The sequence below is a fragment of the Impatiens glandulifera genome, chromosome 6 (genome assembly GCF_907164915.1).
Source record: "Impatiens glandulifera chromosome 6, dImpGla2.1, whole genome shotgun sequence".
Taxonomy (NCBI): Eukaryota; Viridiplantae; Streptophyta; class Magnoliopsida; order Ericales; family Balsaminaceae; genus Impatiens; species Impatiens glandulifera.
Window position 1 is genome coordinate 34,463,791 of NC_061867.1, and position 21,969 is coordinate 34,485,759.

At 35.3% G+C, this 21,969-nt stretch overlaps 1 protein-coding gene across 1 annotated transcript; it reads right to left on the reverse strand.

Annotated features, from left to right (window-relative positions):
- Positions 1 to 1,258: 1,258 nt before the first annotated feature.
- On the reverse strand, positions 1,259 to 2,809 carry LOC124943541 (protein OCTOPUS-like). The gene has a single exon (XM_047484038.1). It carries the CDS (start codon positions 2,807 to 2,809, stop codon positions 1,259 to 1,261), a length of 1,551 nt encoding a protein of 516 aa, XP_047339994.1.
- Between the last annotated feature and the right edge of the window lie 19,160 nt (positions 2,810 to 21,969).

Here is a 21,969-nt window from a genome sequence, read left to right on the forward strand (position 1 = left end):
CAAAGTGATCATTTGATGTACGTGTAAAATGAATTGGGCCACAATTTGTTTTGGGTGATTGTCAATTTTCTTGTTTGTTTTTGCCAACATATATGTTTTCTTTTCTTTTTTTTGTTCATGGAAAAGAGGTTAAATCTAGTGTCGAGAACAAAGGTTTAGATATTGTGGGTCTGACTAAGGCAGCTCGAACCAAATATGCCTCGGGCTCTTTTGATTTGTGTCATACCAATATTATTTATGATGGTTCAAATAAGGAATTACAAACAGTTTTAATTAAAAATGGAATGGAAGAACATTCAAAAAGTGTCTTATTATTACCCCCACTGGGCAAGAATATGTGTTGGTTGGACATGGCTTCTTGGGATACATGAAACATTCTATTCTATTTGTGGTAGATCCATTGATGCAGTTTGCCGAATGATAGATAAGGATAAGGATATTTGTTTAGCTGGAAATTTGATGATAATTTGAGATGAAATCAAGTCCCATCTGAATTGCATATGCCTCGGACTCATCTAAAAGAGTGTTTTTACAAAAAAATGATATATTCGATTGGAATGCAAACAATAAATATGCAGCTGTTAGTGTACCAATTGTTGTTTTTAAGGGTCATTCCGACCTTTTTTGGGTAGAACAAATGAATCCCTGTGGTTAACAACTATCAATTTTATCATAACAACTACTTTTTTCCGATAAATTTTCGTGTTGAGTTGGATAATTCATTCATTTTGTTATGTGACATTCGGACCATTAAGCTTTATACATATGTTTTTGTTTTCCTTCATTGAACCACTTCTATTGTTTCACTTTTGTCATCATTTTCATTGTCTAATGTTTTAAACAAAAAGATAGATATATATGTAGGATTGCCAAGAAATCGTGCCATATACAAAACAGGGTTTGGTGCCTACAAAATATGCCATAAAATCCATCATCATGTAACCTTTGCTATCATTGGATTTGGGGGGACCAGGAAAGGGAAGGACTCCACTAAACGGACAGTTGTACACCCTACGCGACATCTCTCTCTAGGCTAGCTAGATCAATTTGTTTCAGACTTTTCAATGCTTCAAACTCATTTGGGAACACAAATATTCTACACAACCATATAACAAGACAAAAGTCCAAAACTCTCAACATTTTCCTTCATTATGTTGCAAAACAGAATCAAACATTTTACACTTAATAATACACTATTAGATTTTAAATGAAAGATGATAATGATAATGATGATGTTGTGTACCTTAAGAGATAAAGATCAGATCATAGAATGGGTGTTCTTGGCAGCCATGGGTGAGTTCATCGACATTCTTTTTCCAGACTTGGATTTCCTACAACCCCATTGTGGCGTCAAATGGAACCTCAATAATCCATTATCAACAACAGCAGATTGTTTTGAAACTTGGGTTCTGTCCAAAACACAATCTTCTCCCCCTTTTTTAACAATCTGTCTTCCTGAAACACAACTTCCACTCCTCGTTAGATTCGGGTAACCATCCACATTGATGACTGCATCTTCAAGTTCTGGCTGCGCGAAGTTGCCGGAGACATCCCTTTGTTTAAACCCAAAATTGTTTTTCCATTTCTTCCACCTCCCAAATTTAACATCATTGGCATCCCCCCTTTGGCTAATTTTCGCTTTCATGTGTGAGTTTACTACATTAGACTTATCCGCATGTAGAAACTTTGATATTTCATCAACCTCCCCTCCTATTGCTGTCTTCTTATGAGAACTCTTACTTGAGCTTGAACAATCAAAACTGTTTCGCATCTGTGAAGACGAAGAATCTGAGCAACAGGCGGTGTCATCTTCTATAATTGAATCTCTCTGCATTTCATTTGTTCCGCGATTATCGAACCTGTTTATTGGAGCTAACATTACGTCTTCAATCACAGAAAGCATTGGAGCAAGACGAGGAATTGTCCTGGCAATCATATACCCATCCCAGGAAGCTCTATGTTCATCAAACGAGAACCTTGGATCATCAAATGATATCCGACCAGTATCTACAGAAAACCTTCTTGGATCGACATCATCACAGGATCTCCGACCGAGTCCGAAATCTCCAATCTCTGATTGTCTTTCCTTCAAACCTCGTACACTTATCTTCTCAGATTGCGGGAAATGTTTACCATTATTGCCAGCGGCACGATTACTGTATGAATCAATCCGATTTTTCTTCTGCTGCTTTTGACTCCATTTCTTCAATTTCCGGCTAAACACAGACGCCGCACTCCAGAAACTTTCTGCAATATCCTTCAAATCCCTAGCTGATTCACGTCTGCTTTGACATTCAATCTCTATATGCTCCTTCATAGTCTTAAGATCTTCTTCCATTACCTTCTCATCATCACTAATAATTAACCGAGCCGCTTCTCGTGCAACTCTACTACTCTTCCTCGGCTTATCACTCATTTCCACAAACCCTAAGTTCTTCGATTCCACTTTGTTAACTTCAGTTGTTGAATCTATTTCCACATCATCGTCTCGATTGAAAAGATGGCTCAGTGTATCCCGAACAGCCACATCGCAAGACTTCCTACGTTGCTCAGATACTCCGGCAATGACGCCGCATTTACGATTGGAGTACGATTTACATCGTCGGAGCTCTCCAGTAAGAGATGACGACGGATCTCCTCTCCCGACGATGTCACTGACTTCGTGTTCTTCGGTGTCGACGGTTGTCGATGGTTCAAGGAAAGCGAGGCGATCGCGTAGACAGGACGCGCAGAAACCTGTTACAGACTCCGCTGGATGGCGGTGGCAAGTAATGTGACGGCGAGGCTGGGTTCGGGAGTCGCGAGGCATGACCGGAGATGCACAATAATTCCAGAGAGAGAGAGAGGAGAGAGAGAAGAGAGAGAAATGGACACAACAGTACAATCTGAGCTGGTCTGGTCTGGTTCTGTGTTTTGTGATTCCGATAAATCCTTCATAAAACGCTTCATCCAGCCACTCCCACTTCCCACGCTCGTGTGTTTTTTCTTCTTCTTTATAGAAATATCAACAATGCCCTTACACTTTAAAATAAACTACTATTATTTCCTTCTTTTTAACTAGGGTTTCCCTGATCTCATGTTATTATTTCTAAATATATATCTATTTTTTTAATTATTAAAATATTACTATTTTACTTCTTAATTTAAATCATTTGATAAAAAAAATGTTGTGAATGAAATATTAGTTTAGAGGTTGCTTGATTATGAGTTATTTTAAAATAAACTTTCCTTTTTTCAATAATAGTTTTGTAGATTTTTTTTAATTAAGATAACAGCCTATCGAAGTTCTGTTCAAAAACTTAGGCCTTGTTCGGATTGGAGTTTTTTAAAAAACTCAGAAAAAATTAATGATTGTTGATGATTTTGAGGAGGTGATGATTATTTTTGGTAAAAAGACTTAAAAAGTATTGATATATAAATAAAATAAAAAATAATAATATAAAATGAAGGGTATTTTAGTATTTTAGTTAATGAAATTAGTGATGAGATTGTTGAAAAGTGATCGATTGGAAAATTGATTTTGTTTGAGTTTTTCAAATAATCCAATAAAAACAAGGTTTTAGTACGAGAACATTAATTATATACCTCACAAACACACTTAATCATTCAATAAGACACGTAATTTTTAATCTTGTTCCAACTCAGGATTTTAGGGTGAGTATAATTCTTTTTTTATAATAGTTTAAAGGTTACTTGATAATGATTTATTTTGAAATAAACTCTTTTTTTAGTTTATTAGATTAACATGTGATTTGTTTATGTTTATTATCAAAATTCTTTAATATTTAATAAATTAGTTAAGATAATTTAAAGGTATTTAAATGTCAAAACATGAACAAAATAACTTTAAAATAATATCTAATTTACCAAGATTTAAACTTGAGACCATAATATATATCATTATAATTCCTTTTATTAATTATAATATAAAAATATTATATTTTTTTAATATAACATAAAATATAATAAATTAAATAAAAATAAAATAACTGTTTTTTTTCATATACTTATAAAATGAGTAACTCTCATTTTGATTAAAAATACAAATCAAATATTTTACTAAAATAGTTGAGCTATATACCCACATAAAAAATTATTTTATTTAAGAATTTCAGATTTTTCATAATCAAGGATTTTTGTAGAAAATAATAAAAAAATATATATTTATGAAGTAAAACTAGACATGATAATTAAGTCTGCACATTACTTGGATTAGCCTAGTTATTAAATCATTTTGAAGTATGATAATGCTCTAAAAAAATATTTACAGAATTAAAAATGATTTAAAGTTGCAATATTTGGTTTATATAAAATAAATTTAGAAAGGAAATAAGAACAATAAGACCAGCCGCAGCAGGGGATTAATTAAGGTGTTATTTGGGTGTCAAAAGAGGAGGGTGGGAGGCAGCAGGGGGGCAAAAATGGGGATCAAATTTTGGGTGTCAAAATTTGATACGGGTGTCAAATTTTGTTTGGCCAATGAGACGCTGCCATGTGGCAGTTTAATATTTACTTTTGATTTTAATTTTCTTATTTTAAAAATACATTTTAATAATAATTGATCAATAAAAAAAAAAAAAAAATTATATCAATATTTTTTATTTTTCACGATCTATAAATAGAGACGTGGTTTGTGTCATTTGGACACCAAAAAAAATATTGTTTGTGGTGAATGAAGTGATGAATAATATTGTTTGTGGTTAAAAAAAAAATGAAATTATGTATATGTTTAAATGATGTGGAAGTGAGAGAAAGTGAAAAAGTAATTTTGATACCTTGAATAACACGCTGCTGTATGACATGTTAAAAAGTGGGTGTTAAAAGAGGTGTTAAGCTGACGTGGCAGGGTGTTAAATGAAAAAATTTGACACCCTGCTGTGGGTAGTCTAAGTGGGATGACAGATAGAAGAAAATTCTTAGGAAAGGCATCTATCTAATAGAGTACTATTTTTATTTGTATGTGCATTTAATATTATTTTCTCAAAATAAAAAGAATTTAATATTCTTTTGTCAAAATAAAACAGTCGCTTCGGTAGTCGTACCACCAGATGCGGTCGTCGTGGCTTTGTTGGAGTATCCAAGGATCAATCCAAGGCTAATTTATTAGTTTTAGCCCTTCATCTTTTTTATTTTTTTAACAAGAATGAACCTTTTGGGTTAGACCCTATCTTTTAATATTGTTTTAGAAAAACTCGAAGTGTAATTACATTTTCTAAATTAAATTTGAGGTGTAATAATTTTATGTTATAAATTAACAAAAAGGTATTTAATGTAATTTATTAAAAATGATATTAAAGTATATTAGGATGATATTGGAATTCAATTCCCACATAATTTTGATATGAAAATAATTTGAATATACAGTATATATAATATTAAGATATTAGTTCGACACAACATATTAGGATAGTTGAGGTACCAAGTATTTTTGTCTAGAGGTCAATTCGACGTTAATTTATTAAATTAAAAAAAAAAAATTGGTTCGACATTATAATTTTCAAAATAAAAAAAACAAACTATTAAAATTTTCTAAATTAAAAATTATATATTAGTTCGAAATATTAACTAACTAAACTAATATATATATATATATATATATATATATATATATATATATATATATATATATATATATATATATATATATATATAATATTTAGAATTACAATTTCAAGTTAAAAAAGTAAAATTGAAATTGAAAAGGATAAAATACATTGGTTTGAATTCTTTTGGAATTATAATTTCAATTTTATGATTAAAAACACACCTTAAAGTTTATTTAATAGGTTGATGTGGTTCATATTGAAGATTTGTGTATTATTTTTAATAAAATACTTAAATAATATTAATATATAATGATAAAATAGTTTTTTAGAAGGAAATATAATTTATTTTTATTAATAAATTGAATTATGTGATTGATAAAATAGAGGATAACTCAGTCTTTTTGAGGGTCTGAATTCGAGGCGGTCAGATGACATTCGCTTAATCACATTTCAAATGAGAAATTAACTCAAAATAACTCAAAATAAATAAAAAAATATAAAATGATGTTTGTTTATTTTGTGATTTTTTTTAACAAAACTCATCAGAAAAAGATTCTAGATTCAAAATTACTTAGTGCATTATTTTGGATTTTTTTTAGGTTATTGAAGGGTGACTATGCAGCCACCACCAATCCCGTGGCCTTCGTGTGAACCAAGTTAGATATGGTTTTTGCTTCAAGTCCAGCATGGTAAATAATTGGTGTCTATCAAATAAAGATGAATGCAACCATTGTGAATATAAGTTGTTAATAGTAAGAAAAAAAAAGAGAGTGTTATGTAAAAAGTAGAGAAGGATCTAGAGCCCGCTCACCTTGAAAAAAAAATTACGGTTAAATGTGACATTATCTCTAATTTAAAATATATATATAATTTAATATTTTATTTATTTAATTATTAAAAAAATGATAAAACTTACATTTATTTATTCATTTTATCCAAAATTTTCTCATTATTTATTTAACTCACCGACAGCTGAATCGTGGGTCCGTACTCGATAAAAGGGATAGAAATGTTGACATGTGAGTGATTATAGATAAAATTTGAACCAATATATCTAAAAATCTTAACCGTTAAATCGTTTCCACTTAAGATGTAGACTCATAAAAAAACAAACAAATTGTTTTTTTTTTCTCTAACCACTTTATTCTTCTAACCATCATCCTTATTCCCTACTATGATACTTCAACATTTTACTTAATGGGTAATTTCTCCATATATTTACTCTATAAATCAAATAGCATATAACATGATTCATAAATATAAAATAATTTTATTTATTATATATTTGTATGTCTTAATATATAAATTTAAAAATAGTCATCTAATCAATATATTCCCATTAAAAAAAAAGAGAAACGATTAATACAGCACTTACCTAATTTGGTAAGAAATATAATTTTTTTTTCTTTTTTATATTTTTTTCAAGATATATTTTTTATTTCTTGTCAAATTAGTACTACTTAAGTACTGTATAAAAATGTTGTATAATGGTGCTGTAAAAATCATTTCACTAAAAACAATTCACCATTATTAACCTCTATAATTATTATTTTTTAAAAGAGAGTTTATATTTTTTCCTACTAACTAAACAAATTATAAAAAAGAGTCAATATTCCACATTTAATTATTCATTCATATTTCAAAGCACAAACATAATATGAAAATAATATTTAAAATTAATTTATTAAAGAAATATCACATCATTTAAAGTGATTATTGTAACCCCGGAAAACCCTTAAATCTCGACGAAGCTCGAGATTTAAAAATTTTAAACATCGATTTGCGTGTCAAGAATCTTTTTAAAAATAAAACATTATTTTAAAATATTTTTAAATAATCCCAGACAACTTTTAAAATTAATTAAAAGAAGAATTAATTTAAATTTAAAGTTAAATAATATTTGGATTTGCAGTAATCAAATTATAATTTGATTTTTTTTAGAAATCCGTTGTTTAAATTAATTAATTTAAAAGATTATTCATTTGAAAACAGAGTCGCTAATTGATTTTCTGATCAATAAAAATATGTACGTGTACAAATGTATTTTTCACTAGAGTTTCATTTTAGTTCGATGTTTGGTGATAATCGGAAAAGTGCTTTCACGATTCATTCTTCGTATCCGTTTTAAAAACGATATCTATTTATAAATTTGGCTTTTGAATATCGGTTGTATAACATTTTATTTTAACAAATTATTCTTTAAGACCCATACATGCGTATGTTTGTGCGTATTTAAAAAATTATAACAATAATTATTAAATATTGATACTTGTTGATGATGACTAGGGAGGAAAATACCTAAATAATATTAGTATTCAAAGGCATTAAGGTTTAAACATAAATCTCAAACATGCCTTTACTAAAATATTTTTTTGTGGAGATATCTCAAAATTATTTTGAAATCATTTTCTAATTTTTTGGGATTTTAAAAATGGTCTGGGGTTCCAAAATTACAAAAATAATTTTGGCATTTTTAAAAAAGGAACCAAACAGGACTTAAGACTAGTGTCCTCGGTCCTAGAAGAACATTGGTCAAACCTCTCGGTTGCTAGATGAAGAACATCGGTCGGACCTCTCGGTCCTGGCTGAAAAGCCTCAGTCGAACCTCTCGGTCCTAACTTAATTTTTTGGTCGGACCTCTTGGTTCTAGTCACACCTATCGGTTCTCAAGAACATCAAAATTGCAGATTTTTCAATTTTGATGGAGATTTGTATCATTTGATCTAAGTGCTAGGGTAGTTTCACAAAGCTCTCAAGAACATTAGAAACATCATCCCAAGATATCATTCGACTTAGGTAATGATCAATTTGTTCAAAACAGTTTGAAGGCCAAAATTGAGTTTTTTAGTTTTAGAGATTAATAAAATGTAAGGAGCTTATTCCTTATACTTTATATATTTTATTGATACCAGAACATGAACACTAGAAATTCATTTGGACCAATTCAAAATTGAAAATTTTCAATTATTTTGAAAATTTAATTTTGATTAAACATGATCGGGATGGATCAAACACGATCCAAATAGTTGTCCAACATCATTTGAAACATGTTGGGAAGGTTTTTAAGCTACTGTTCTTGAGGATTAGTTTAAGAATAGAAAACTTGTTTTAAAACTTTTTAAATTTTAAATTTGGGTTTTTTGATTGAGATCGATTAATCGATCTTGGGTTTCACAGAAAGCTCATAAATGATCCTATGATCGATTTCTAATCATCAAATTCAAAGCCCAAACATCATACAAGCTTATGAAAACTGAAATATACAAATTTCAATTTTAAACTGGAAGTATGAATTTAAGGATGATTAGAAATATACTAAGGATTGAAGATCACTCATTATGCCTCAGGGAAGCTTTTGGAATGCTTGTATCCAAGCTTTAAGGTTTGGAACGAGATTTTGAAAAATCCAGAAGCTTTAGGCTTCAATGGAGGATTTATTGTAAGTTCCGATTTGAGGTTGGAGATCTTATCTCTTGGCTTCAAAATTGTTAAGGGAAGCTATTTATAGCCTCCCGAATTCGGTTGAAGGAGTCAAGTGGATTGAATTAGTCAAAATTCATTCATAGTATTTTGGTTTTTCTTCATCCTAGTTACTCGCTTAAGGTCTAAGATTATAGGAGAAATGATCACCATGGTAGGGTGATCATATGTGGACTATCGACATAATTTAATCTTTGAAAAATCAAATATGGGATTCGTTCTTATCTCTCCGTCTATCACGATGAAGAAGACGAACCAAGCGAAAAATGATGTCGTTTTGGGTGTAAACGCGGATGTAGAGCATTCTGTCCGCGTTCTATCTAGGTTCCATCTATCGTTGGGTGTTTCGTTGCATTTCAACTAATGGGGCATTAGCGAATTACCTACTTCGCGAGCACGCCTTTGCTTCATTTTAGCGGGCGACGCGGGAGACTCTTGGGCATAGGATGAAAATCCAATGCTGATCTGATGGTCGTGATTTCTACTGCATCCGTTCTTTAGAGTTTCGGCCACATAGTATCACATTTTTTTTAAAACCTTAAGGGTTTGTTTGAAATTGATTTTTTTTCATCTTTTTTGCTTTATTTTTATTTTTTTTAAAATACACAAAATTTTAAAAATAAATATGAAAAATATTTTTCCAAATTATTTTATTTTTTTTTGTATATTTTTTAGTTAAATAAATAAATTTTGGGGATAAAATGGGTACCACATTTCATCCTAAATTATTTATTTTAATCCCTTCATTTTTTCTTAAAATTATTTTGAGATAAAATGATTATAACATTTATCCCAAATTATTTTATTTATTTTATTTGGACATTATCCCTAATTAATTAGGTATTAATTATCACATTAATTAATCTAATTAATTGTTTAATTAGATTTTTGACATTGAGGTTAATTATTTTGATTTCATTTATTTAAAAATAAATTAAAATAATAATTTTAAATTTATAAATTGGTTTTGTAGATTTTTAGTGTTTAAAGAGTGTCCCTCTCAAATCGAGTTTGAATACAACAAACTAGTTTTGAAAATGTTGATTCGAGTATGACATCTAACACTAAGTTTATCTTATCCAATTTATATTGGGGGTGTTTAGAAAGATAGAACATGTAGCGTGTTGTGGCTGGAGTGACCTAATGATGCCGTTTATACCATTCATCGATGTGCTTCCAAGCGTTGCTCATGGATCTTTCCTTGGTGATTATCATAACAAGGACAATTCTATGAATCATGTTTTACAGATCTTAATAAAGTATCTATAAATTCTATGGGATAATGATGTAAAGATAATTATAGGCATTAGAAAAATCAATTCCTGTTTAACATTAATATCAATAGATTATTTAAGGTAGTCATGTACAAATGGCTAATTGGTTTAATGTCGCTTGATGAGACATAAAAAGACATGAAAGTTTTAATAACTTTCATGCGGGTTACTAACAAGTAACATCTTAGGGTGATCATAGGTGTATGATCGCGAGACTAACGACAAATCAGTCTTAATAAAAGCTGATAAGCTTTGCATATAGGGTCTACTAAAAGGTAATGCGTAGAGCGATCATATACAAATGATCAGGTTACTATCAACATATAGGTTTATCATGGGAACTAACAAACTTTCCACACAAGTTACCAACATGTAATGTTGGAGGCGATAATGTATAAATGATCATGTTACGTACCAACATATAAATTTTTATTTTTGTGAGTTTGAAAGAAATACCTATTGAGGAATAGGATTTTGAGGTACCTATCGAGAGATAGAGTTTTGTTTTGGAGCACCTATTGAGAAATAGAGTTTTGTTTGGAGTACCTATCGAGAGATAGGATTTTGTTTGGAGTACTTATTAAGAGATAGGTTTTGTTAGGAGTACCTATCGAGAGATAGGATTTTGGAACATATTTGAGCGATAGGGATTGAAGTACCTATTGAGATATAGGGTTTAATTAAAAGTACCTATCGAGAGATATGGTTTTGGAACCTATTCGAGCAAAAGAGTTTGGAGTACCTATCGAGAGATAAGTTTTGGAACATATTCGAGCGATATGGTTTGAAGTACCTATCGAGAGATAGGGTATTTTAACTTATTCGAGCGATAGGGTTTGGAGTACCCATTGAGAGATGGGGTTTTGGAACATATTCGAGCGATAAAGTTTGGAGTACCTATCGAGAGATATGGGTTTGGAACCTAATCGAGCGATAGGGTTTGGAGTACCTATCGAGAGATAGGGTTTTAGACCCTATTCGAGCGATAGAGTTTGGAGTATCCATCGAGAGATAGGGTTTTGGAACCTATTCGAGCAATAGGGTTTGAAGTACATATTCGAGCGATAGGGTTTGAAGTATCTATAGAGAGATAGGGTTTTGTTTGGATTGGATCATGTACGAATGATCTCTGTGCTTGTCGACAGACAAGGCTTAGATACCTATCGAGATATAGGGTTTGTATACCTATTCGAGATATATGATTTTGGAACCTATTCGAGCGATAGGGTTTAGAGCACCTATCGAGAGATAGGTTTTATAATCTATTCGAGCGATAAGGTTTGGAGTACCTATTTGAGCGATAAGGTTTGGAGTACCTATTCGAGCGATAGGGTTTGGAGTACCTATCGAGAGCTAGGATTTTGTTGGATTGGATCGTGCACGAATGATCTCTATGTTTGTCGACAAATAAGACTTGGATACCAATTGAGAGATAGGGTTTGGATACCTATTGAGCGATATGACTTTTTTGTGGATCACAAACAAGTGATCTCTGTACTTGTCGACATACAAGACTTAGAGCTCTATCGAGCGATAGAGATTTGACTAGGCCATGTACGTATGATCTTGAATGCTTACCAATGTGTAAGGCTTTATTTTTTAGATATAGGGTCGCACATGGTGTTGCGAGAGAGGATACCTATCGAGAGATAGGGTTTGATTACCTATCAAATAATAGGGTTTGGGATAATTATCGAGAGATAGGGTTTAGATACCTATTGACGAATAGGGTTTATGGACGGAATCGTGTACGAAGGATGTCTCGACCTATCGACAAATAGAGCTTTGGCGAAATTGTATATAAACGATGTCTCTACCTTTCGACAGATAGGGATTTTAGCAGAATCGTATATAAACGATATCTTGACCTTTCGATAAACATGGTTTTAGAAGGAATCATATATAAATAATGTCTCGACATATCAACATATAGGTTTTGGTAGAATCATGTACGAATGATCTCTTGACCTATTGACATATATGGTTTTCATATGGAATCATATACAAATGATTTCTTGACCTATCGACACATAGGGTTTTGGCATAATTGTATACAAACAATGTCTCAACCTATCAATATATAGGGTTTAGGGTGGAATTATATACAAACAATGTCTCGGCCTATCGACATATAGGGCTTTGATTATAGATCATATACATATGATCTCTAGTCCTTGTCGATAGAAAAGATTGTTAACGGTTCATCTATAAATGATCTTTGTGCTTGTCAACAAACAAGGCTTGAAATAGAATCGTATATAAACGATATCTCGTAACTATCAACATATAGGGTTTTAGAAACGGGATCGTGTACAAAGAATTTCACATACCTATCGACAAATAGGGTTTATGTTTACCTATTAACAAATAGAGGAAGACGAGATCGTGTACGGACGATCTCACGTACCTATTGACAGATAGTTTTTGATGCCTAATAACAATTAGTGTTTAAAATAGAATCTTGTACGAACGATTTCTCGTACTTATTGAAAGATAGGGTTTAAAAATGGGATCGTGTACGAACGAACTCACGTACCTATCGACATATAGGTTTTATGTTACCTATTAACAAACAAGGTTTTGAAAACAGGATTGTGTAAAACGATTTCTCGTACCTATCAACATATAGGGTTTTGATACCTAATTACAATTAGTGTTTTAAAAACGGGATCTTGTACGAACAATCTCACGCGGTATATAGTTTTTGGGTTACCTATTAACAAATAGGGTTTTGAAAATGGGATCGTGTATGAACAATCTTACGTACATATCAAAAGATAGGGTTTTAATACCTAATTACAATTAGGGTTTAAAATGGGATTCTGTACGAACGATCTCACATACCTATTGACAGATAAGGTTTAAGTTTACTTATTAACAAATAGGGTTTGGAAGACGGGATTGTGTACGAACGATCTTACATACCTATCAACATAAATGTTTTGATACATAACAACAATTAGGGTTTGACAATGGGATCATGTATGAACAATCTCACATACATATTAATAGATAGGTTTTGGATACCTAATAAAAATTAGGGTTTGTGAAACGGAATCGTGTACAAACGATCTCATTTACCTATCGATAAATAGAGTTTTGGATACCTAATAACAATTAGGGTTTGATAACGGGATCGTGTATGAATGATCTCATTTACCTATTAACAGATAGATCTTGGATACCTAATAACAATTAGGGTTTGTGAAACGGGATTGTGTACGAACGATCTCACGTACCTATCGACATATAGGTTTTGATACCTAATAACAATTAGGGTTTGAAAATGGGATCGTGTACGGACGATCTCACTAACCTATCAATATATAGGTTTTGATACCTAATAAAATTTGAAAATGGGATCGTGTACGAACGATCTCACGCACCTATCAACAAATAAGGTTTTGGATTGCTTGTTAACAAATAGGGTTTTGAAATAGGATCGTGTACGAACAATCTCATGTACCTATCATCTTATATGTTTTGATACGTAACAACAATTAGGGTTTAAAAACAGGATTATGTACGAACGATCTCACGTACCTATCGACATATAAGTTTTGGGTTACATATTAACAAATAGGATTTTGAAAACGGGATCATGTACAAACGATCTCATGCACCTGTCGAAAAATAAGTTTTGATACCTAATAACAATTAGGGTTTGAAAATGGAATTGTGTACGAATGATCTCACGTACCTATCAATATATAGGTTTTTGGAAGACTCGATTTGCTTATTTTCTTTTGTAGTATCGGTCCTGGATCTTTACCTTTTAAGGGAATATTTCAACATAATCATTTACCTTATTTCTTTACAGAAGTGTCTTTCACAGCTATTTGAAATTCGTTAGTCGACGATTCCAAACTCTATTTATGGACATATGACTCATGTTTTTGGATAAAAGAACATATTTTTCCCCAGTTCCCATCCTTATTTCTTTTTATTCGAGATTGGAATGAACCTTTGATTCTTCTAAATGAATAATGACGTTTACAGATTCAAAACGTATTTAGGGCTAGGCTTTGAATATCTTTTTCGTCCTTGATGATGGTTTTTCTTTAATCAAGGAATAAGATTTATTTTTCCCCAACTTTCGAGATATCAACTATAAATTCGATCTCATGTACAAACGATTATCCAAAATCATAACTCTCGAAAAAACATTGATGTTTGACAAGAGTGCAACTATTTTTGGTTGCTCGACCCTGAACCACATTTCTTGAAAGTCCACTCATCATAAAATATTTTTTAGAGAGGTTTATTGACTTTCTACTTTGGGTTTTCATTTTCCATTTTCTCTCTCTTTTTTTTTGTTGACTCGCAAGTATATCTAGTTGAATCGGTACATTCTTGTCATTACCGTAACAATCAAGATTAGAGTCTGAGTGAGCAATGAATGGTGATTTTAATACCAAACCACATGAGCCATTTTTTTGTTCGTTTTCGGGGTGTATCTATTACAATCGATACATTCTACTTTTACCATAACAATCATGACTAAGTCTAAGTGAGCACAAAGTGTGATTTCAATACCTCAACCAACACATAAACATTTTTCAATTTTTATTTAGAGATTTTGGGGTTTAGTCTGGTTTTCATTTTTGCATTTTCATTTTTTTGGTTTTTTTTTCCCAAAGCATCGAGTTTCAAACCTCTCTTTAAAAAAAATAACGATATCCCACCAAGGTAGCCTAGTGGTAAGAGTCGACTTAAGAGATCAAAAGGTCACGGGTTCGATTCAATTTGGAAGCGCTTTGAGTTTAAGCGTGGAGTCATGGTTGTGGGGTGTCATGCTAGCTCTCCTTTATTCCAAAAACAAGTAACGATGATGTGTCCTTTCTCAATTTGGGGCTTTAGGACTCACTTTTATGGGGTTTATTCGTATTCTTTTTCTTCGAAAACCTTCTATGGAGGGTTATTCTTTGGATAATCGCATAAACGAAAAATAGCTTATGACCGATATCTCTTAAACCAAAGTCAATGTGAAATAATCGGTTTTGTTTTGAGAATATCATTCGGATGGAAGCGATGTTCTTAGCTTCGCCCTTACTTGTTTCCTAAAATTTGTCTCATCGGCATTAGGATAGGATCAATGTTATATTCCTTTCTCAAAAGATTTTCTCTTTCTCTTGAGGAAGGGACTCTGGGGTTTTATTTATTTATGTGAGTCCAGGCCCGATAACATACAAGTTGTCTACGTATGTTATCTCCTTTATTTTTCTGCATGAGAAGAATCAGGTCTCCGTAGTTCAGACATGAGTCATCTATCCATGTTGCAATTTTTATAAAACTTGGGATTGGATTTTGTTGAGTTAACCTTCTTTAAGGTCGAGCTTTGAACTGTTTTGTGCATAGATTGATATTATACAAAATATCTTTTAAGCACATCGAGATTGCTTGGTGCAATGAACTCTTCACCTTCTATTGTAGATAGACGGACAACTCCTCTATAGAGGATATTCTTGATTAGGAAGGGTCCTTTCCATTTGGTCGAAATTTTCCCTAGGGTCTAGGAGTTTCCGAATTCTCTTAAGAACTAGATCACCTTCCTTGAGGTTTCTAGGTTTCACCTTTCTATTGAAGGTGTCTGACATTCGGTTTTGGTAGGCTCAAGTTTAACATAAACCGTTTAATCTTTTGTCCTCCCTTAACGTTAGTTGATCATATCGAGATATGACGTATTCTTAATCGATAATGTGGCTTTCTAAGAGTATCCTTAGTGTTGAAATCTCGATTTAATGGGTTGTACGACGTCCATGCTATAAACCAAGGAGTAAGGGGTTTCATACATCAAAGTTCGAGCGATTGTACGATAACCCCATAAGGAATATGGCAATTTCTCATGTCAGTCCTTGTATGTGTTGATCATTTTCTTGATAATCATAATCAAGTTTTTGTTTGCCGCTTCAACCAAACCATTGATTTGAGGTTTATAGGGTGAGGATTTATGATGCTCGATTTTGAACTCGTCGAGTGATTGCAACACTTTTCCTTGGAAGTGTTGACTATTGTCTGAAATCAAGGCGTGATGAACTCCATGTTAGGATCTAGATCGCCGCTAGAGAACCGGGGGTTGGACCGGTTAGCGGTTCACACTCGAAGGGTGGTGGTTAATCCGGTTAGAGATTAACACTGGGGTTTCAATACTACACAACCTGTCACAAACCCTTGAACTAGGTTCAAGCGCGGAAGAGGTTTGCTTTCAAGTTGAAGCGGAACGCTTGTATGATAGGCAGAAACGGTATTGTATAATTGAGGTTTGAAGTTTGATGGGTCGGCTTCGGTAACCTGGAAGTTCGGCTTGGATAGGGTTAAGTCGGTTATAGTGGTATAAATCGGTCAGGTAATGAAACCGGCAGACAATAAATAACAAGACAGATTTTATGGATGTTCGGAGATAAAGCTCCTACGTCACACCTTCCTCTCGAAACCGCGAGAAGGATATTCACTAAGGAATACAAGTACAAACCGATCGAGACTTATTTCCTGCTCGATAACACTCTTACAATTTACACCGAAATTGTAAAACACACTTTAACTTTTAACACTTAGGCTTTCTAAAGCAGCACAATCTTATCACTTGTAGTGAATTCTCTTAGCGCTCGTTATCTCAATGTATGTCTCTTGATGTCCCACGTTGTCCAGCATTTACTCTTCTGCAACTGCCTCCTTTTATAGGTGAAATATGCCAACGGTCATATTTCACTTCCTTGAATCTGATTGGCTGGGCAGAGGTGCAGTGATTCAGTGTTTCAGAGGTTCAGACCTGCGGTCGCTTCCTCAGACCTGGTATGCTGTCTCAGACCTGTCGGTCTGTTCTTCCGGTGTGTAAGACAAACCTGCCGGGTTTGTCTTTTACTTGATGTAGGCACTGTCTGTTGAACAGTTGTCTGTACTTGGAAGATTTCCTTTCTGTCTTATCCCGAAGTGGAAAGATCCGGTAGTACTGTCTTCTGCAGCCTACAGTCTTTCCTCAGACTTGCATGAATATGGAAGTGTTCAGTCTGTTCCTTTGGTATCGTTCTCAACAGATACCCGAATTGTCTTCTTGTACTGGTCGGTCATTTGACTTAGCCGAAAGGCTTTTGGTATGAGTGATGTAACCGGACTTCTTCCGGTTATTTCTCTGCCTTGTGGATGATCGGTTGTTTGATGATTCCGGTTTTAAGCTTTGGCCGATCCTTTCTTTGTGCGGTCACGTTCCGAATACTCTTGGTCGGTTTGGTAGTTTGACCGGCTAGTTTTCTTAGCTGATTCTTTTGTTTATCCGGTCCGGTTCCTTGTTCCTACATGGAAAGTTTATTTAAGTTAGGTTTATTTGAACCGGTCTTATTTTATCTAACACTCCATATCTAGCAATGATGTTAGTCCGAATGAACTTTGCCACTTGAGATGATTTGAAGACTTTTTAGGAGGTTGCTTTAACCCATTTGGTGAAGTAGTCTATTGATACAAGTATGAATTCGTGTCCATTTGACACGTGGTGATAGATTTTCCCAATGACATTGATGCCCCATGTAGAAAAGGGTCAAGGAGATGTCATATTGTAGAGGAGTGAGGCCAATGTATGCTTTATGTTAGCATATATTTGACACTGATGACAACTCCTTATATAGTTCACACATTCTTGTTCGAGGTTTTTCTAGCAGTATCCTAAATAGAGTATTTTTTTTTAAACTAAAGTCATTTCATTCATGTGTGGGCCACAAACTTCTAATTTCGGATTTATTCAATAATTTTAAAAGAATACGACCATGAGACTATTTGTTCACATTTAATTCAACCCCTAGACTTTATATATGTCCACTCTTGTCTATAAAGTTCCCATTTCAACAAATTTGAAATTTCTTAGGGCTTGTTTGGTTCCTTTGTCACACCAAACAACCTTGTTTCATCAATTGGAGCCTCTAAATCATTTTAGAAAAATTCTAAAACTGGAAAGTTTATTTAAGTTAGGTTTATTTGAACCGGTCTTATTTTATCTAACAATTTCTCCCTTTTTGATTATTTTATTTAAAATTATCAAAATCATGTAAGTTTGCAACCGTAGGCCGGTTGTTTTGTTTGGCCGGATTTTTGAAACTGACTTGGGAGAATTTTTCGAAAAAATGTTGAGAAAAAATTTGGAAGAGTCTTTATAAGAGTCTTTATCTTTTATCTTATCAATTTCTCCCTTTTTGATTATTTTATTTAAAATTATCAAAACTAAGTAGAAATGCAAAAGATGGCCGGTTTCAAAAAGTAACTTATATATATATATAGATAACCGAAAGAGACAAAATATATATAAAAGCACTAAGGCAATAAGAGGAAAGGTAGTCCCTATTCAGAGTCCGTGAAGTCATATAGGCTCTTCTTTTTCTTCGGTTGCTGCTGACCGGTCGGTTCGGATGATCGTCGTCTTGTAGACCGGGACCGCAGTTGTTCTTCGACTTCATCTTCGACTTGGTCGGCCTGCTGCGATGCACTCGGGATGACCGGTTCAGAGACCTCTCTGAGCAGCTCGGCAATTTGAACCTTCTTAAGGGCCTCCTTCTTAGGAGCCTTCCTCTTCCGTTTTTTCGGCGCTGAGGCGGAGGCGGCCGCCTTCTTCTTCTTGTTTTCTTCGGCGTAGCCGTCCAGCCTCCGTGCTTCCCTTTCCAACCGTGCGGCATCCTCCGCAGCCTGAGCGGCTACTTTTTCAGCAAACCCTGGGAATATGGCCCCAGCCTTTTTAATTCGCGCGGCTTCTTCTTCCGCTTCGGTCAGCTGAGATGAGCGCGGTGCCTCTTTATCTTTTCCTGCTTCGGCATCCAGCGCATCCTGGACCCTCTTAGCTACTTGAGCATCAGCCGCTACAGCCGCGGCGTCCGCGTTCACCTTAGCCCTTAGAATTTCGGCCATTTGTTCGGAAAGCGCCTTCACTTCGGCCACGAGACCAATATTTGTCTTTTCGAGTTCGGAGACCCGGTCAAGTGTCGTGCCGACCAGATCAACACTTATCGCAGTCAACCGTTGATCTGTATCTCTCTCAAGCCGGTCGAAATCTTCCTTTAAATCGGAGGTCACGTCCTCCAGAATTGCAGTTCGCTGAACAAATTTATCGCGCTGAACCGCCTCTTCCTGCAGACCGTCGCCGAGTTCCAAGAACCGTTCTTGATTTCTCTCCAGAACATGCCTTGTGGCGTCGGCGAACTTGAGGGCCGAATCAACTATTCTGTTGTATCTATCCTTGAAAGGTTGAACCACTGTATCTTCGAACTCTTGAATACGGTCATCAATCCGTACCGATGTGGATGCTTCAAGCTTTTGAAGTCGGTCCTCAACCCATTCTTTAGTAAAGTCTGAAACAGGGACTTCCGGTAGTGGGGGAGGTGATTGCTCGGCGAGATTTGGATCAGCTCCTTCACTGGATTCTATCGGTGCCGCATTCTCCCTTGGAGGTGTTGGGCAGTTAGCCGGAAACCTTTCGATCTTGGGAGCAGTATAGACCGGTACCTGCATTCGGCTGCATATGGCTTCCAGCCGCTCGACTTCTTGAATTAGTTCCCCTTTGGCTTTTTCAAGTCTTGCTAACACCCGCGGCGCTACGGTGTCCACCGATTCCATCTTGTTGAGCTCTTCCGTAATTTTCCGGATTTTTGTCTTTAGTTTCCGAAGCTGAACCTTTGGTAACAAGAGACAAGTTCGGTGTTGTACCTCTTGGAGTGTGTTGGAGTTAGTAATGTTCATCATCAGGTCCTCCACTTCCTCCAGTCTGTTGATGCATTGCTCATCTGTGTGGCCCGGTAGTATTGCTCTATACGGTGTATCAAACCGGTGCTCGTGCCACTCCAGGTATAGTTCTTCAACCGACTCGGCTCTTCTTCTGATGCCTTGAAGGAGTTTCTCAGCTATCCTATCGGCCTCTGCTTCTTCGACCTCCTCCCTCTCTATGTTCCCGCCTTCATCATCGGCTTCTTTATCAGCCTCTTCTCCACCCTCTTCTCCACCCTCGGTGGTCTCAGGGTTGGAGTTTGGTGCGGCATCATTGGGGCTCTGGGCCGAATCGTCTTCATTGACCGTTCTATCATCCTCGGTCTTCTCCGTGTCGGTTCTCTCAGAGATGGAGGCCGACTCCTCATCTTCAGTTTTCTGCGGTGGTTCTGAGAAAGTAATCTTTTCTTTGCCTTCGGCCTTCGCTTTTGCTGAGGCCGCTTTCTTGGCGATTTTCTTCTTTCGGCCACCTGAGGCCGGCTGCGTCCTTTCAAGAAATTGCCTTGATCTGATGAGGCATCGTTCTGCGACAGCGACGCCGGGACCGAGGTCGAGATTTAGGTGAAGGAAGATCTTACCTAGAGGAACGGCGTATCCCCACGACCGGTTTGAATCCGGTTTCACCATGTCCATTAGGTTACTGAACACCGATCTTGCCCAGTTGACCTCCCTTCCCTCCATCAGACCGATTAGCATCTTGATTTTGTCTCTTGTGAGGTTGCTGAGGTTTCCTCCCCTCGCCAGAATCGCCCTTGCGAAGATGTCACATACCGGGATATACTCCGGCTTCAACATTTGTTTGCTCTCGGATGTTTTGATCGGCTCATTAGTTGCCGATAAGATCTGGCAAGCCGCCTCAAAGGTGTCCTGCTCTATTTCTGCCGTTGCATCCTGGCCGGTTGTCGGAAGACGCAGGCTCTCGGCCACCAATGCTTCGGTTAGCACTATATCAGAGCCGCATACAGTCGCGGTGATCTTGTCGTAGGAGATGGTTGCGGTTTTGAAGAACTCTTCGACCGCATCCTTGTATATAACATGAGGACAGCCGAGGAAATATTCCAGACCGGTTTTGATTACCCGGTCAATAACTTCCTTCGCCTCGGGCGTACCATTCAACCGGATTTCCTCGAAATCCACCTGAGAATAGAGTCTGAATAAAGCCGAATCACGCCCCATGTTAAAGAATTTGAGAATGTGTGAGAGAGAGCCGCTTCAGAGAGTGAGAGAGCTTAGAGAGAGAAAGCAGATTCGCGTGAGAATGAAATAAAATGACCGAAAGTCCCTTTTATAGATGCGGTTTGGAAGCCCAACCGTCCCATCAATAATGGGCGGGAATTTTCCCTCCAAATTGAAAGAGACGGCAAACTGTGGGCGCCAAACCTTGGGCGGTAAACCAATAAAGGGAGCGACAATTTTGAGCGGGAAATTTCCCTCCAAAAGTCTTTGCTTATGTCATTGATGACGCACTCTTTTCTTTGAAACCGATTGATTGAACGGTGTCTAAGTCTAACCGGTCATTTTGAGTGATCAGATTGTTAACAGATTATTTTCAGCAGATTTTATGTGACCGGATAAGAACGCGGTTATAGTTTGAAGATGTGAACCGGTTACTTAGATAAATGTTCAAAGAATTAAGAAGACACGGTCATTTAAACTGAAATGATATTAAAATTCAAGAAACAGTAGAGAAAGGAAACCGACATAAGGTTCGGTACAGAGATAGGCATACAAAAACAATGTAAAGTACAGCCTATTGAAAAGACATTCTTCTCCAGATTCGGTCTATTGCCGAATCCCTGTCGAGGATGTTTGAGGAAGAAGCCGGTGTGCCCAGTCCGAACTCTGGTCGGTACCCAAGAATCAGCTTGCTAATATGCGGTGCATAACCGAGCCCTTTCTTGGTCAGCACCATATTCTTTAGGTTTTCCCAT

Coding starts and splice junctions, on each gene's coding strand:
- LOC124943541 (XM_047484038.1), bottom strand. CDS start 2,809: ATGCCTCGCGACTCCCGAACCCAGCCTCGCCGTCACATTACTTGCCAC.